We start from the raw sequence: 16,341 nt of genomic DNA on the forward strand, positions 1-16,341 counted from the left end.
AAAAAATGTTTGGCGAAAAAACTCCTGGAGGTAAAATACCGCAGCGGTATTTTAGACTTCTGGGTGGTAATTCATAAAAATCTTGCCAGCTGCGATGCAAGAGCGGAGATCTCCCGCTGAAAGCTGGCAGTAAGCTGTCGGAAGGCATGCGGAAACACTTCAGCCGGCAGGGTCCCTCCGTGCACTGCTCTCTCTGGGAGGTCTGTCCCATTCACTTGTATGTAATCCGCAAAATCAGAGGAAGCGGTATTTCCCGTCCACATACCGCTTCCTCTAAACTTCATGAATGGCCATTTTGTTACTTTTTTCTAGATAAATCTAGAAAAACACTGGAGAAGGCGGAAATTTCTCGCTCTGCTGGGGGATCGTAGATTTTCATGCGGGAACAGCTTTTATGAATGCCCACTTTGCTAAATGGACGGGAAAATCCGCTGTTTTGAGCGGAAAACTTGCGGTAAGGTTTTATGAATAGAGCCCAGAGTCGTGCAAAGTGTTCAGCCATTCATTTGACCGCTAGCATGTATTCCCTCCACCACCAGCCTCTCCTTCCTGTCTCTGCTCTCATGAGGGCCTGTGTCACATGATAAGCAATGGTTTGGGCCAAATTTTTGCCGGAGCCCAGACGTCTCAGGACAGGGAGGCCATACTTTGGGGTTCCCATCACTGGAACGGCTTGGTGCAGAAGGATGGGGGAGGCCTCTAAAGGATCCAGACACTTTCCCCTCATGAGGTAAAGGTGGCCACACATCTAGTGATTTGGCTGTATGATTGACCATTCAATTTGATAATTTTATAGAATTGAGAGAGAATCAAATGTGTTCCAGTTAGAGATGTGGCGAACGGTTCCCGAACCGTTCGCCGGCGAACATCTCTAAATCCATGGGCCTCTTACTACTTCCGGGTCGCAATGACCCGGAGTAGTACGCCTGCGCTGCCCGGCGGAGCGCGTCCTAGATCGCGCTCCCGTTGCCGGGCACTCTCTGCGCATGTGCGTGACGTCATGAGTGACGTCACGCTCATGCGCAGAGAGTGCCCGGCAACGGGAGCGCGATCTAGGACGCGCTCCGCCGGGCAGCGCAGGCGTACTACTCCGGGTCATTGCGACCCGGAAGTAGTAAGAGGCCCAGAGAGGTTCGCCAGGCGAACTGTTCGGCCCAACACTAGTTCCAGTGTGCCCAATCAATGAGAAGTGGCTGACTTCATGCCAAATGGACCAGCTAAGTCGATTGCACAGGAATCTGCTACTGTTCACATATCATTCGATCAACGCTGAATCGATTTTTGCATTTAGAGCATGGAGCCACAACATCGGTCAGGTCGATTAGTGAAGGTGAATTGTATAATATATTGCTTGCAGTGTGTGGGCCACTAGTCAATCGACTTTCAATCAACCATATTGATTGCTTAATAAAGTCTATCACTTTGTCGACTGAATCAGAATCGCTAGATGTATGGATGGAGGATGCAAGATATCGGTCGCACAGGAATCATCTCTGCTCATGTCATTCAATCAACTCTGAATCGATTTTTGCATTCAGACACATCAGTCAGATCAATTAGTGAAGGTGATTTGCATACGGCAACGCTTGTAGTGTGTGGGCCACTCATCAATCCACTTTCAATCGCTAGACGTATGGCTACCTTAAAAGACTCATGAGGGGGAAGATATAGTATCTATTTCTACTCACCTGGGGCTTCTTCCAGCCCCTAGCAGCCGTCTCAGTCCCTCGCCACAGCCTGGGTGTCCAGCTTGCTGCCCGTAATAATTGCGACCCGCTGGCGGGGTTGGCTCTTCTACGCCTGCGTGTCAAGGTCATCTGGTGTGTACTGCACCTGCGCACTACCACTGCGCAGTATGCGCCAGATGACATGGTTGGATGGATACAAGTGCCCATGCAGGCGCAGAAGAGCTGACCCCGCCAGCAGGTCGCAATCATTACGGGCAGCAAGCAGGACACCGAGGCTGCAACGAGGGACTGAAACGGCTGCTAGGGGCTGGAAGAAGCCCCAGGTGAGTAAAAATAGATTTTATATCTTCGCCTCGTTAGTCCTAAACCAAACAGAAAAAGTTTCACTTACCTGGGGCTTCTACCAGCCCCTCTGTGCCCACAAAGTCGCCGTACGATCCTCCGGTCCCCCGCCACGGCTGTTTCGTTTTTGAGTGACTGGTCAGTTGATGGCCAGTGCGCCTGCACAGCCCTGGGTTCTCACTCACATCACTAGGAGTGTACTGCGCATTTTGTTCTACTGCACCTGCGCAGTACACTTCCGGCGACGGCAGCGAGGACTAAACTAAACTAAACTAAACTTAGCTGTGGCGGGGGACCGAAGCATACTAGAGAGCTGGTAGAAACTCCAGGTAAGTGCAACTTTTTTTTTTTTCAGTTTGGTTTAAATTCACTTTGAGCATAAAAAACACTGCACGGCAATCCTCCCAGGTTCTCTTTAGGATTTTGCAGATAAGCATACAAGAGAAAGCCTAGAGGGGTGTAGTATGGCTGTCCACCACCAATCTGAAACTGAAGTGTCCCTTTAAGAAAGTTGGCCCAAAGATAACTACCACTTTCAATATTTGCAAAAAGATGACCAAACTTGACCTCCTGTTAAAGTTGCCCTACTCCCCTTTGCATACAGCCAGCAAGCCATGTGTCATTCTGTATCATTCATGTGTCAGGACTGCATCACTTTCCCAGAACAGTTCCCAGGGAAGAGCTTTCTGCAGCAGCTGCAACCAAACATGAATCCATTACAATAAACATACACACGTTACACAAGCAGGTATCATGCATAGGTGGGCAGCACTACAGCTCTTCGACTCGCAGCCTGTCACGTAGTGTTGTCCGGATCATGAACGATTCGGATCTTTGATCCGAATCTTTTTTATGAGTCGATCATCCGAATCATCAAAATGAACGATTCGGATCGCAAAAGGGGCGGGGCCAGGAGCGACACGCCCCCTCTCAGCGGGCAGCGGGGTCCTGGAAGCAGGGATCGCTCTGTTGGATGGGAGCCAGCCTTGCAGGGAGACAGGTAGATGAGAGAGAGGGGACATGGGTGCCACTGCCAGATATGTGTAGAGCACACATACTGGCTGTAATGTGCTGCCCATTATAGGCTGTCTGTTCCGTAGTTGTGCACAGTGAACACATTGGAAGCTTTTGGCTCAGCACAGCTCAGTAACTTTGCAGACACTGTGATTGAAAGGCAATATAATCCTCCTGCACTCGGCACTAAACAGCTGCACTTATCTTCTGGGAATGCTTTCTTTCACTGTGCGACCTTTTCTTTCAAAGTGTACAGATAACAGATGAGCATATAGGTGAAATATATGTAAAGCATATGACTTCAGCATGTGGGTATTACGTGCAAACATTCCTGCTCTCTGCTCGTCCCTCCTCCCTTCTCTGTCCACTCCCTGCCCTCTGTCCATTTTCTCCCCTTCTCTGTGTGTCCACTCCCTCCCCTTCTCCTGTCCACAGACCTGTCCTGCTGTTCATTTCACCCCCGAATGCTTCCGGTAGTAAAATGATCCGAGATTCGGATCAAAGATCCGGATCTCTTCAATGATCCGATTCGAATCATCCGGATCATTGAAAAGATCCGAACTTCCCATCTCTACGTCACGTGATACAGCTATCCAGCCTACACCAATAGCGGGCTCAGCTGGCTGGGGGCGAGGCAAGTGAACTAGAGACCGGAAGTAACACTTCAAGAAGAGTAGAGCATGCTGGGATTTGTAGTCCGGGTTGATTTCCTTGCCGTGCATACGCTGCAGGACACTGTGGCTAAGGTGAGAGGTGTCATAGGGGGGTCAGCAGTGGATGGGGAGGGAGGGTCGTCTGATCTAATGTTTCCTGTATTATTCTGTTCACTGCAAAATGTGACAAACAGACTACTTCCCCTGATCAGGGCAGTGACAGCTGACTGGTGATCTGGCTGCTGTGTTGGTGTGGCAATGCAATTGTTTATGTTATTATCAATACCAGGGGTTATAGAGAGGTTGCTGCCTGTCTGCAGAGAGTGTGGTGATTGCCAGCTCTTGGGTGCCAGCCTAGCTTATACATAGCTCACAACTGTCCCTCTTTTGGAGAGACAGGAGAGCCCTGTTCCTCTTTCCTCCTCGTTTGTCCCTCTTTCAGGACATGTGTCCTTCTTTCTAAGTAAATATATATATTTATAAATACTATATATATGCTATATTGCTAACTTGCCTAATCTCCATGCTCAATCCAGTGACTGACTAAGCATTACCTTGTGCTCATACTGTGCTGTGTGATCTGGTTTTCTATTATTCCTGTATTGTCATATTGCTGTATGTCACCCCTAAATATTGTCTGTAACCTAAATTAATGTTCAGCGCTGCGTAATATGTTGGTGCTTTATCAATACAATAAATAATAATAATATAAATACTAAATAATAATAATAATGATAATAATAATATTTCTCTACTAAAAAATGTGTTTGACTCTAAACTTTGTTCCCATCCTTTAAATTGATATATTACTATTTTAAAATGTTAATATGAAGGAAAATGCACCAGGATAGAAAGGACCAGTGTGGTTTGAATTATAAAACATATTTTTCTTATGAAATCTTTATCGTATGTGTGACTAGGGGAGTGATGGGGTATAAATCAGGGGCGTGGCTTAAGTGTCCCTCTTTCTCATCTTTCTTGGGAGGTATGCTGCTGTGTTGGTGTGGCAATGCAATTATGCAATTGTTTCTGTTATTATCAATGCCAGGGGTAATAGAGGGGTTTCTGCCTGTCTGCAGAGAGTGTGGTGATTGCCAGCTCTTGGATGCCAGTCTAGTTTAGAAACAGTGACCAGATTTTACTTTGCTCAACCTGGGTGGGTAGTGCGGTAGCTGGTAGTGCGGCACACAAAGTGCTGAAAAATGGGCATGTCCATGAAATGGTGTGGGCGGAGAGAACTGTAATGTAACTCTGAGGCAGCGGGCCAGAGTTTCCTCCCAAAACACAGATAGACAAAGTGACCCTAAAGGCAATTAGGCAATGTTCCCCAAACACACAAGAAAGCAGTGTTCCCATAATGATGTGGTGAAATGGGAGATTTGCACAATGGATGTCAGTCCATGACATGACTATGTACTCTACTATGTGTCAGAGGCAGAGCCCTTAACCATTACACCATCAGCTAACTGCAGTAGTGTTGTCCGGATCATGAACGATACGGATCTTTGATCCGGATCTTTTTTGTGAGTCGAATCATCCAGATCATTACAATGAACAAATGATCTGTATGATTCGACTCACAAAAAAGATCCGGATTAAAGATCCGAATCGTTCATGATCCGGACAACACTACTGCCCAGCTGATAGGCTCTGGGGAAAACACTGGACTGAGTCTTGACTTTTCGGCTCTCTGTCTCTTCAATCGGCTCTTCTGACTCACTCTGTGTTCGGCTCTCTTCACCCAAAACACTTCAAAAACCTGGGAGGACCTGTCCAGGGAAAAGAGGACATCTGGTCAGCCTAATGTACTCTGTAAAGTGCTGCAGAAGATGCAAGTGCTACATAAACACATAATGATATGGCGGGACATTAGACTCTGACTATGGTGGGATTAGATTGTGAACACCACCAAGGACATGACTACATTCTCTGTAAAGTGCTGTTGATGCCAGTGCTATATAAATACATCATAATATTGTACAACATTAGACTATGACTATGGTGGGATTAGATTGTGCGCAGAAGCTGCTGATGCTACAGTATTAGCATACCATTTAATAATAATGAGCCCCCCAAAAAATACCAAATGCTGCAATAATAATCCCAAAGTAGTAAATGCAGTCTCTATGACCATCAAATAATAACTGCAGCTACCATTACCTCTGACACATGAACTGCAACTACCGTTACCTCCGACACATGAAATGCAGCAGAAAACCATTCCTCCAAACGGTAAATGAGGCAAACTTTACCTCATGGGGCCACAGAGTCCCACAGCTGGGCGGACAAAAGTAGGACATAACCTGGGACACATTCCAGTGTGGGACAGGGGACCCTGAACCTGGGATGTGTCCCAGGTAAAATGGGATGTCTGGTCAGGGCAGCTTAAATCCCACCTCTGGGCACAGATGTTTCCTTATTGCTGAGCAGAACTCAGGTTTTTGTGTAGAAGATCTTCCATTCGCTCATGGCATATCCATGTCTTATAAAAAAATACCTGGGTACCGATTTTCAGAGCCGCAGGCTGCATCCCTAAAAGCTTGTACCCATGATGCGACTTTTTATGTGAGTTTTCCCGCGGTCGGTGATTTTTTTTCTTTTTGCACGACGAGCGATCTTTTATGCGAGCTTGCAACGTGGGTGACACGTGTGCATTTAAAGAGACTCTGAAGTTTCAAAAAAAACCCATCTTTTTATTTAACAAATATGTTTAATATGATTCCCCTAACTAAACTGCCGCATCCCCGCCGCTGTACGCTATCTAAATCCCCCCTAACTCCCCGGGGGGCAATCCGGGCAGAGCTATGAGCCGCAGCTCTGCCTCTCAGCGCGTCTGTCAGCCCGGATCGCCGCCTCTACCCCGCCCCTCTCAGTCTTCCTTCACTGAGAGGGGCAGGGAGAGGCGGAGATCCGCCACTGACAGACGTGTGAGGCACAGCTGCAGCTCATAGCCCGGCCTCTCACGGAAGCGCTTAGGGCAGCAAAATCCACGACCAACAAAGTTGTGGATTTTGCAGGGGAGAGGGAGGGCGAGTTAGGGGGGATTTAGGGCCTGTACACACTGAAAAACGCAGGCAAAAACGCAAGCGCATGCGTTTTTAAAGTGCCTGTAGTTTTAAAAACGCATGCGCTTTTGCCTGCGTTTTTTGTGCGTTTGCGTTTTTCTTGCAATTGCTGATTGGCTAAAGAATCCTTTGTTTTTTTTCTAGTTTACATTTCAACAGGAATCAGGAGATTGCAGAGTCTTCTGGGATACTGACTTCTGAAAAACGCAGGCAAAAACGCAAGCGCATGCGTTTTTAATGCGTTTTTCATGCGCTGCGCTTGAAAAAGCGCAGCAGGCACTGCGTTTTGCGGTTTTTTAAAAACGCATCGCACCAGTGTGTACAAGTCATCACGATTTTCATTCTTTTTCAAAAGACCTTGCGTTTTTAAAAACGCATGCGTTTTTAAAAACGCAACGCAAGCGCAGCAGTGTGTACAGGCCCTTAGATAGATTACAGCGGCGGGAATGCAGCGGTTTACTTAGGGCAAACATATTAAACACTTTTGTTAAATAAAAAGATTTTTTTTGAGACTTTAGTGTCTCTTTAAACTAACAATGTTTGGCTGTAGTCTACTTTAAGGGCCCTTTTCTACTAGCAATTGGGATTCAGCAAAGTTCCAAATTCTCCTGGCGATTGCGATCGCGATTTTGCTATGCAATGCACTGCATAGCAAAAACACGGCAAAAATCGTTCCGTGGCGCGATCGCGATTAATTGAAAACCGGATCGTGGTAATGGAAATTACCTACCGAGATTCCTATGTTATTTGGTAAACCGTAGCGATTTAAAAATCTCTAGCGGTTTGCGATTGTGCGATTCAGCATCGCAATACCCGCTAGTGGAAGAGGGCCCTAAGGGACCCAGCAGGAAACTCCTGTCGTGTGCCGTCGCATGTTCCTGTGGTAGGATTGTGGACAGCTGTTTGGTTGGGTTGTGTCTCTGTGGGTTCCTCGATCCATCTTCTGGTGAGTATGTAGCTTTAGAGGGGCCAATATATTTAGACAATAGTTAACGTGCCCATTAACTATTAATGGTTTGGCCTGCAATTGGTTAAAATCTACACATATTAGTTTGCTAAAAACATGCATGATTATGTGTAGTTTCAGAAGCTTATTTGAATTTGTGTGCAGACCTACCACTAGCCCTTTAAGGCTTCTTGCACACAGGGACGTTACAGGCGCACGCTAGTGCAGCCTGTAACGCTCCCCCAACGCACAGCAATGTAACACAAGCGGGCTGTTCACACTGCCCACGTTGCGTTACATTGTAACGCAGCAAAGTGCTGCATGCTGTGCGTTCTCCGCGTTAGACTGCTTGCACATGTCATGTTGGGGAGGAGGGAAGAGCGGCCGGGCACATGGCTAATTAATATTCACTGCACTCAGTGACGTGCAGTGTTTACTTCCTGGAGCAGCCGCTCTGTGCGGCGATTGGCCGGGCGGGACCACGTGATGCCGCATGCGTTCAAGAGTACGCATCACGGCATCACGGACGCCAGAGTGAGCTGCACAATGTGGCTCACTCCGACGTCCACACCAGAGAGCACCAGGCGTTGCGTTAGGGGCACGTTATGTGCCCTATAACGTCCCCTAAACGCAACGTCCTGGTGTGTGACTAGCCTAAAGGACAAATAAAAAAAAATCTTTTTACCTGGGGCTTCCTCCAGGCTACGTGAGCGCTTGTGCTTGTGCTTGACCTGTCGAGGTTGGCATCTCCAACGGAGGGGATCCCGGCACACCTGAGCTGCAGCGATGGACAGATGGCAGAGGCGCTGAGTGTCGTTTGTTTTGCTAGATGCTGTAACTCCTTTTTCTATTGCCTGAGGAAGCGGGCGCTGACCCGTGAAACGCGTTGCTTTGTTTTATCTGGAGTTCGTTAATAAATAGACTGAATGTACAGTCATGTTGTGTCTGCTTGGAGGGGGTAAGTCCACCACTGCCTCCTCTAATTACCAAGTTTTGGCTTTTAAGCTCCTTTAAAACCCCTTTTATCCTTTTGGCGCCTCTGTTCTCTCTTATATTATAGTGTTTACAAGCAAGGCTGAGGTGACCCAGCGATTGGAGGAGAAACAGAATTCTTTTCATTTGCTATATAACATTCACTGAAATCAAAACGTGGACAGTACATTACATGTGTTATGTAAGTAAATCAAGTATTTATCTACTTATATATGTGTTTTTTTTCCCTGGCATAGTATGGCTGATCGTACTGCTTTAAAAGTACAACTACTGTATTGCAAAAAATGTAAAATAAAATAAATACACATATATGTAGTAAAAATCTGATAGGAATGATGACAGAGATCAATGGCCCATAGCCTTGTGCTGTGCATTGATAGCCCAGATCGTTGTGCTGTGATTCAACAGGTCTTTAAAGAGACACTGAAGCGAAAAAAAAAATATGATATAATGAATTGGTTGTGTACTATGAATAATTACTAGAAGATTAGCAGCAAAGAAAATATTCTCATACTTTTATTTTCAGGTATATAGTGTTTTTTCTAACATTGCATTATTCTATAATATGTGCAGATTACACAACACTCAGCATTCAAAATGATTCTTTCAGAGCAGTCTGTGAACTAATGACCTCTCCTCTGGCAGAGGAAAAGTAAACAGTTTACTTACAGTTGAGATAATAAAAGTCAGATAACAGCCCTCTCCAGGACTAACTTAGTCGGAGAGCTTAATGGCTTGTTTGCATAGAGATAACAACTGGAGTTTCTCAACTCTTCCTGTACTGGAAACAATTACACTGATGTATCTGATCTTAATGTTTTATTTCTTAGCTGTACTACACATACAAATCATAATATCATCATTTTTTTTTTCGCTTCAGTGTCTCTTTAAGGCCTCGTTCACATCATTTAGCACAGATGGCTATGCGATCGGAACGCAACGCGTACGATCACATGCCATCTGCGATGCTATGCGCTGCTGATCCCATTCATTAGGCCTTGTTCCCACTATACTCTCTGCAGTGCGCATTTCGGCAGCGTGTACCATGTGTGACACGCAAGAACGGTAGCAGTGCATAGACAGCCCTTCTGCCGTTCCTGTCATATGCACTGCACAGCAGGGTGATGCGCTATCGCACTGCTGCATGCATTTTTCAGGAATCGCAGCGCAGATTCCATTCACTGTAATGAATGGGATCAGCGGCGCGGATGGCGTGTACACAGCCATCTGCGCTAAATGATGTGAATGAGGCCTTACAGTGAATGGGTCAGCGCTGTGATTCCCAAAAAATGCATGAAGCAGTGTGATAGCGCATCACCCTGCTGCGCAGCACATATGATGGGAATGGTAGAAGGGCTGTCTATGCACTGCTACCGTTCTTGCGTGTCACACATGGTACACGCTGCCGAAATGCGCACTGCAGAGAGTATAGTGGGAACGAGGCCTAAGGGCTCGTTCCCACTATCGCGAATCTGCATGCGTCCAACGCATGCAGATCCGCACATGTAATGCAAGTGGATGGGCCTGTTTCCACTGTAGCGTTGTTGAGGTGCGTTTTTTTCAGCGTGAAAAAAACGCACAAAAGAGCCAACGATTTTGCCTGCGTCGGGAATCCGTGCGAATCGCCGCTAATGTATTTAATAGTAAAAACGCATGCGTTTGTTACATGCGTTTTTACCCGCGATTTCGCACCTTTTTCAATTTTATTTAGCCCTGGCAGTGTCATGGTTAATTTCGCATGGCACCCTGCCATGCGAAATCGCATGCGAAATCGCGGGTAAAAACGCATGCGGAAACTCATCCGCATGCGTTTTTACAAGCGTCGGAATGCGGCCGAAATCGCGTCGCAACAGTGGGAACGAGCCCTTAATCTATGTGCTGTCTGTGGAGGGAATCCATCCCTTTCTTATCAGAGTGAGCTTGATCTGTTTGCCACATTGGGTGTCAATCCATGCGTGTATGGCACGCGTTATATAGTAGGGAATAGAAATCTGACAGAGTTTGGACTTGTCGCGTGTAGAGGAACCCACGGGTCTCAGATGTGTGAAATTTTGTGGGGAGTCACAGACAATGGTAAAGAGTTAAGTTGACTCTCTAAAGTACTTCAACTGCAGATACACGATTCCAATCTGGACTCAGCCCTTAACCTTCTTGGCGGTAACCCCGAGCTGAGCTCGGGGTAAGCCACCGCAGAGGATTTCTCAGGCCCTGCAGGGCCGATCTTCATAATTTTTTTTTAGCACACGCAGCAAGCACTTTGCTTGCTGCGTGTTTGGGTTGATCGCCGCCGATGCGCCGCTACCCACCGCGATACAGCCCCCCCCGCATACCCCTTGCGCAGCCTGGCCAATCTCCGCCAGTCTGCGCTATGGGGTGGATCGGGACTCCCTGTGACGTCACTCCGTTCGTCACCATGGCGACGGGGGAAGCCCTGAAGGAAATCCCGTTTTAGAACGGGATTTCCGGATGGGCTTGATTGCCGGTGGCGATCGAAGGGGTGGCAGGGTAGCGCTAGGCTAGCTACATGATAAAAAAAAAAAATTAGGCTTAAAAAACCTCCCGCGGCCACGCAGCCGCAGAACAATTGATCGCCAGGAGGGTTAAAGAGAAACTGTGACCAAGAATTGAACTTCATCCCAATCAGTAGCTGATACCCCCTTTCACATGAGAAATCTATTCCTTTTCACAAACGGATCATCAGGGGGGGTATGTATGGCAAATACTGTGGTGAAACCCCTCCCATAGTGTGATGTCAGGGTCCTGACAGTTTCCTGTCTGTGAAACTGATTGCATTGTGGGAAATGGCTGTTTACAGCTGTTTCCAACTGCCAAAAAAGCAAGCAGCATCTCCTTCCACTGATATCACCTGCCAGCAGTAAAAATGACACCAAGTGATAAATGTGGCTGCTTACACACTAAGACGTTACAGGCGCATGTTAGTGCATCCTGTAACGCTCCCCCAACGCACAGCAATGTAACACAAGTGGGCTGTTCACACTTTCCACGTTGCGTTACATGTAACGCTGCACGTTCTTCCGAAAGTGCAGCATACTATAGCGTTACAGCGGCTTAAGCCACGTTAGACTGTCTGCACATGCTCAGTAATGTTGGAGAGGAGCGGAGAGCGGCCAGGCACATAGCTAATTAATATTCACTGCACGTTGTGACGTGCAGTGTTTACTTCCTGGTGCGGCCGCTCTGTGCGGTGATTGGCCGGCGGGACCACGTGATGCCGCATGCGTCCAAGAGTACACATCACGGCATCACAGACGCCAGGGTGAGCTGCACAACGCTGCTCACTCTGACGTCCACATCGAAGAGCACCAGGCCTTGCGTTAGGTGCACATTATGCGACCTTAACGTAGCACCTAACGCAACGTCTTGGTGTGCAAGTAGCCTGTCAGAATGTAAATCAGGGAGAGGAAAGATTTTACAATGGGCAAACACTGACTAAATAATTTATACATAAATATTGTAAAAATGAAGCACTTTTTTATTACATTATTGTCACTGGAGTTCCACTTTAAAGTGGGAGCCCTTACTTTCAGGGTTGAGTCCAGACTGTAATCGTGTATCTGCCGAATTTGGTCTAGTCCATCTCCTCATTAGTTATTCTCAGTACAGCAAAGTTCCCGTTCTCCAGGAAGTTGGGCAACTGGAAGTCTCAACTAACCGGCATGCCTGAGGTGATAAAGGGCACAGTGTTAGGGAGTTTTTTAGGGGGTTGTTTAGGCCTTAAAGAGACTCCGTAACAAAAATTTCATCCGGTTTTCTTCCATCCTACAAGTTCCAAAATCTATTCTAATGTGCTCTGGCTTACTGCAGCACGTTCTACTATCACCATCTCTGTAATAAATCAACTTATCTCTCTCTTGTCAGACTTGTCAGCCTGTGTCTGGAAGGCTGCCAAGTTCTTCAGTGTTGTGGTTCTGTGATGCATCTCCCCCTCCAGGCCCCTCTCTGCACACTGCCTGTGTGTTATTTAGATTAGTGCAGCTTCTCTCTGCTCTATTATCTTTTACAAGCTGGATAAATCCTCCTCTGAGCTGGCTGGGCTTTCACATACTGAAGAATTACATACAGGCACAGCTGTCTGCACTCTGCAGGAAGAAGCAGCCTGACACTTCAGTGGATGAGAGCTGAAGGGGGAAAGAAACACACAAATGATCTCTTGAGATTAAAAAGGAAGGGTGTATACAGCCTGCTTGTGTATGGATGTATTTTCTATGTGTGGACATACTGTACATCAACCTACTTCCTGTTTTAGTGGCCATTTGTTTGTTTATAAACAAACTTTTTAAAACTGTTTTTAACCACTTTTAATGCGGCGAGGAGCAGCGAAATTGTGACAGAGGGTAATAGGAGATGTCCCCTAACGCACTGGAATGTTTACTTTTGTGCGATTTTAACAATACAGATTCTCTTTAAAATCCCACCGAGTGTCCAGTGCCGTCTTCTATCCTTGCTTTGGATCCTAGCGGCTTTCCAGTGTTCGCGCACGGCTCCTGGTTGGTCACATGACCTGACGTGGGTCACATGACACAACGAGAGCCATGCACGGAGCATGCCGGGAAGCCACTAGGAGCAACAGGAAGGTTATGAGACGGTGCTGGACACTTGTTTTTAGTTGCACGGGGGAGAGGTTTGTGCTTTTTCGTCCGGTTGCTCAAGCAACTGTCAAACACATGTATCCGGCGTCAGGCAATCCCCGCTGGTGCCGGGTACTGGGGACTTCGCTTGTTTCCTTTACTCCTTACAATAGCACTCCCTGGGAAGGATCTATAACAAGATAACAGCCATTCCCCTACTCCCGTCCATACTATTCTGGAAGTTGGACTGAGCAACTGCAGTTCACTAAGCGCTTTTGTACATAAAGAAATAACTGAGAATTCCACATGGATTAGTTTTGTCAGATTTTTACTACCTGCTGTAAGGCTTGGTTGACACATAAATCTGTACGTTTACAGTCCTGTCAGTTTTGCATCAGTTTTATCTGACAGGATTGGGACTGGACATCTTTTATGTGTGACACAGCCATAGAAATTGATGCCAACTGTCAAACGCTGACAGGACAGGACACCTGTTACAGTATGTGTGAACCCAGCCTAAGTGACAGCAACATAGGAGAAGAAAAATTTTTTTTACAGTGCATTTTACTCTGGGAGAAATGTACACTTTATATGTATGGTTGTTTTTTTTTTGTTTGTTGGTTTTTTTTTTATGGTAGTCATGGTTATCTCCTATCTTTTAAAAAAAAATAGTGATCTCCTCTCCTGAGGGCATGGTAGTCCATCAATATCAATCACAAAAGTGTAAAAAACATACTTTGCTCACACCATACATTGAACCAGGCTTGTGCACGATCTCCACCAGCTCTCCCAGGCCGGCTGTCAGGCTAATTTTGGTGTGAAGAAAGGAAGAACAAAAGAGCGAGCGCTCCGATCGGGAAATATGCACACGCCGAAATATGGATACGCCGAAATGCATTGTGACGTCACCGGCATGCTAGCAACAGGGTGTCAGCCTGCTGCCCTCCTCCACCAGGGACGAGGATCACTGCTGGCCACAGCAAACCACACCAGGCTCCACCCTTGACGTTTTGGGCACAACCCTATAAATGCTTTTAAAGTGAGATTGAAGCGAAAACAAAGTATGATATAATGAATTGTATGTGTAGTACGGATAAATAATAGAACATTAGTAACAAAGGTAAGCAGCTTACAAATTACACTTTATTTTAAATGATGAAATAGAGCACGGCCTAATGACCCTTTGAACTTACTGGGAGTAAAACCCTAAACAAACAAGAAACCGGGAGAGACAAGTTATGTGCTTCAGAAAACAGCACTGTAGCTGACCAAGCTTGGTCGGAGAGCTCAGAGAAGCTCTTTTGCATGGATAACAAGTGAAGTTTCTTAACTCTTCCTACACTGGAAACAATAGGAGACTCGTATCTGTGCTACTAATGTATTATTTCTTAGCTGTACTACACATACAATTCCTTATCTCATAAGTTTATTTTCACTTCAGATTCCCTTTAATTTTTATGTTAAAGTGAATGGGAACCGCATTTAAAAAAATGAGACAGATACTTACCCAAGGATAGGGAAGGCGTTGGGTCCTATAGAGCCTTCCGGCTCCTCTCCTGGTCCCCTCGTTCCAGTGCTGGCTCGCCCGATAGCAGTATTTGAGTAATTTAGTCAAATACTGCTTTACCCGGCCGAAGGAGGCTTCAGAAGTGTTCAGGGAGCCCGAGTGCTCCTGAAGAAGGGTGGCCCTGTACTGCACATGCGCAAGCATGCTCTCTTGCACGCTCACGCCTGTGCAGTATGGAGCCGCACGTCTTCGGACACGGCTCCCGAAGACTTCCAAATACCCTTTCGGTGGGGGATTGAAATGGGGGGGAGCCAGCACAGGATAGAGGGAACCGGGAGAGGAGAGGGAAGGCTCTATACGACCCAGAGCCTTCCCTCTCCTTAGGTAAGTATTTGCTTCATTTTTTTTTTAAATGCGGTTCCCATTCACTTTAAGTTCAATGGATGTTTGTGTTGCGATATAAAAGTTACAGTACGTCACGATCGGGGCGCTCTCTCTTTTCTGTTCTTTCTCCCTTGTAGATTTTCACATAGCGTGTGGATTAATTATATTTGTTGCCTTTAACTGAGTTCAGTACTTTGCCAAAAGATGACACATACTCAGCAGAGTAGCGCACCTGCGTCTGGCTGCTCAGTAAGGAGAGGCCTGGCAGTCAGTAACGCTGATCCCTGAAGCTGAGCTTCATCCTCGGTCACTTCTCTATAGACTACAGCGCATCCCAATGTCTCAGGGTAAAGCCTCACCCCAGCGTCACAGGACTGTCTATGTATCGGGCTGCTGCTGCAGGTAATGTGTGCCAACTATGCCCTCCGATGAGAGCCAAGTCAATGTGCAGATTTCACCCTTGCTGGATTTGACTCCAGTAAAGTGGAATCTACGTTTTTTAAGCTATCAGTTCTGTGTGCTCTATAAAAGCCTGAAGAACTACTGACTTCTGTGGACCCTTTTATAAATGAATAAGAAAAACAAAAGTTTGCTTTCTTAGAACAGAAAGAATTTGCAATAATTCAGGTTGGAGTGAGCTCGAGATGTCTCCCAGTGCATCACTGCTGACTATATGCAAATTAACCATTGTTACCCTTAGAAGCTAAACACACCTCCAGAACCGCTGAAATGCAATGATGTGTCAGCTTGTTAATTTGTACAGAGACAGAATAATCCAACATGCATACAGACTGTTTCGGATTGTTTGATCCTCATCAGTGCATGGCATGGATTAATTTGGCTCTACGGAGTAGGGCTTGTAACACCGAGAGGTACAGACTAACCAGCAAGCTCATGGTGACCCAGAACTGCTAAGAAAAACAAAAGTTTGCTTTCTTAAAGGGACTCAGAGCAGAGCAGAAACTATGGGAAGATGCATATCATTTTAAAGCTCTCTTTCTCCTCTTTCCAATGATATATAAACCGCCGCCCTATGCCTTTTAGTTTTTGTTATTTTCGCGATTGAAATTGCTGCGATTGCGATCGCGAAAATTGAGAAAGAGTCGTCCTGTGTAATACAATGTAACTATGGAAAGATGGATATCAATTTAAAGCTCTTT

General features: G+C 46.3%; 2 protein-coding genes across 5 annotated transcripts in view; one reads left to right on the top strand and one right to left on the bottom strand.

Moving 5' to 3' along the window:
- LOC137571267 (dehydrogenase/reductase SDR family member 4-like) overlaps positions 1–3,501 on the bottom strand; it is an 80,208-nt gene extending 76,707 nt beyond the window's left edge. Inside the window, exon 1 of one of the 3 annotated variants that reach the window (XM_068280149.1) lies at positions 3,482–3,501. In XM_068280149.1, coding sequence (XP_068136250.1) covers positions 3,482–3,497 — 16 coding nt within the window. In that variant the 5' untranslated portion in view covers positions 3,498–3,501. Of the gene's footprint in view, positions 1–2,761; positions 2,843–3,481 lie in introns of those variants that run through there. The other 2 variants (XM_068280148.1, XM_068280151.1) reach the window with 2 other exon arrangements.
- Positions 2,932–16,341, top strand: part of MMUT (methylmalonyl-CoA mutase) — a 92,901-nt gene continuing 79,491 nt past the window's right edge. Inside the window, exon 1 of one of the 2 annotated variants that reach the window (XM_068280147.1) lies at positions 2,932–3,030. The gene's annotated coding sequence lies outside the window, so the exon portion shown is untranslated. Of the gene's footprint in view, positions 3,031–3,682; positions 3,791–16,341 lie in introns of those variants that run through there. The other variant, XM_068280146.1, reaches the window with a different exon arrangement.

The sequence above is a fragment of the Hyperolius riggenbachi genome, chromosome 4 (assembly GCF_040937935.1).
Source record: "Hyperolius riggenbachi isolate aHypRig1 chromosome 4, aHypRig1.pri, whole genome shotgun sequence".
NCBI lineage: Eukaryota > Metazoa > Chordata > Amphibia > Anura > Hyperoliidae > Hyperolius > Hyperolius riggenbachi.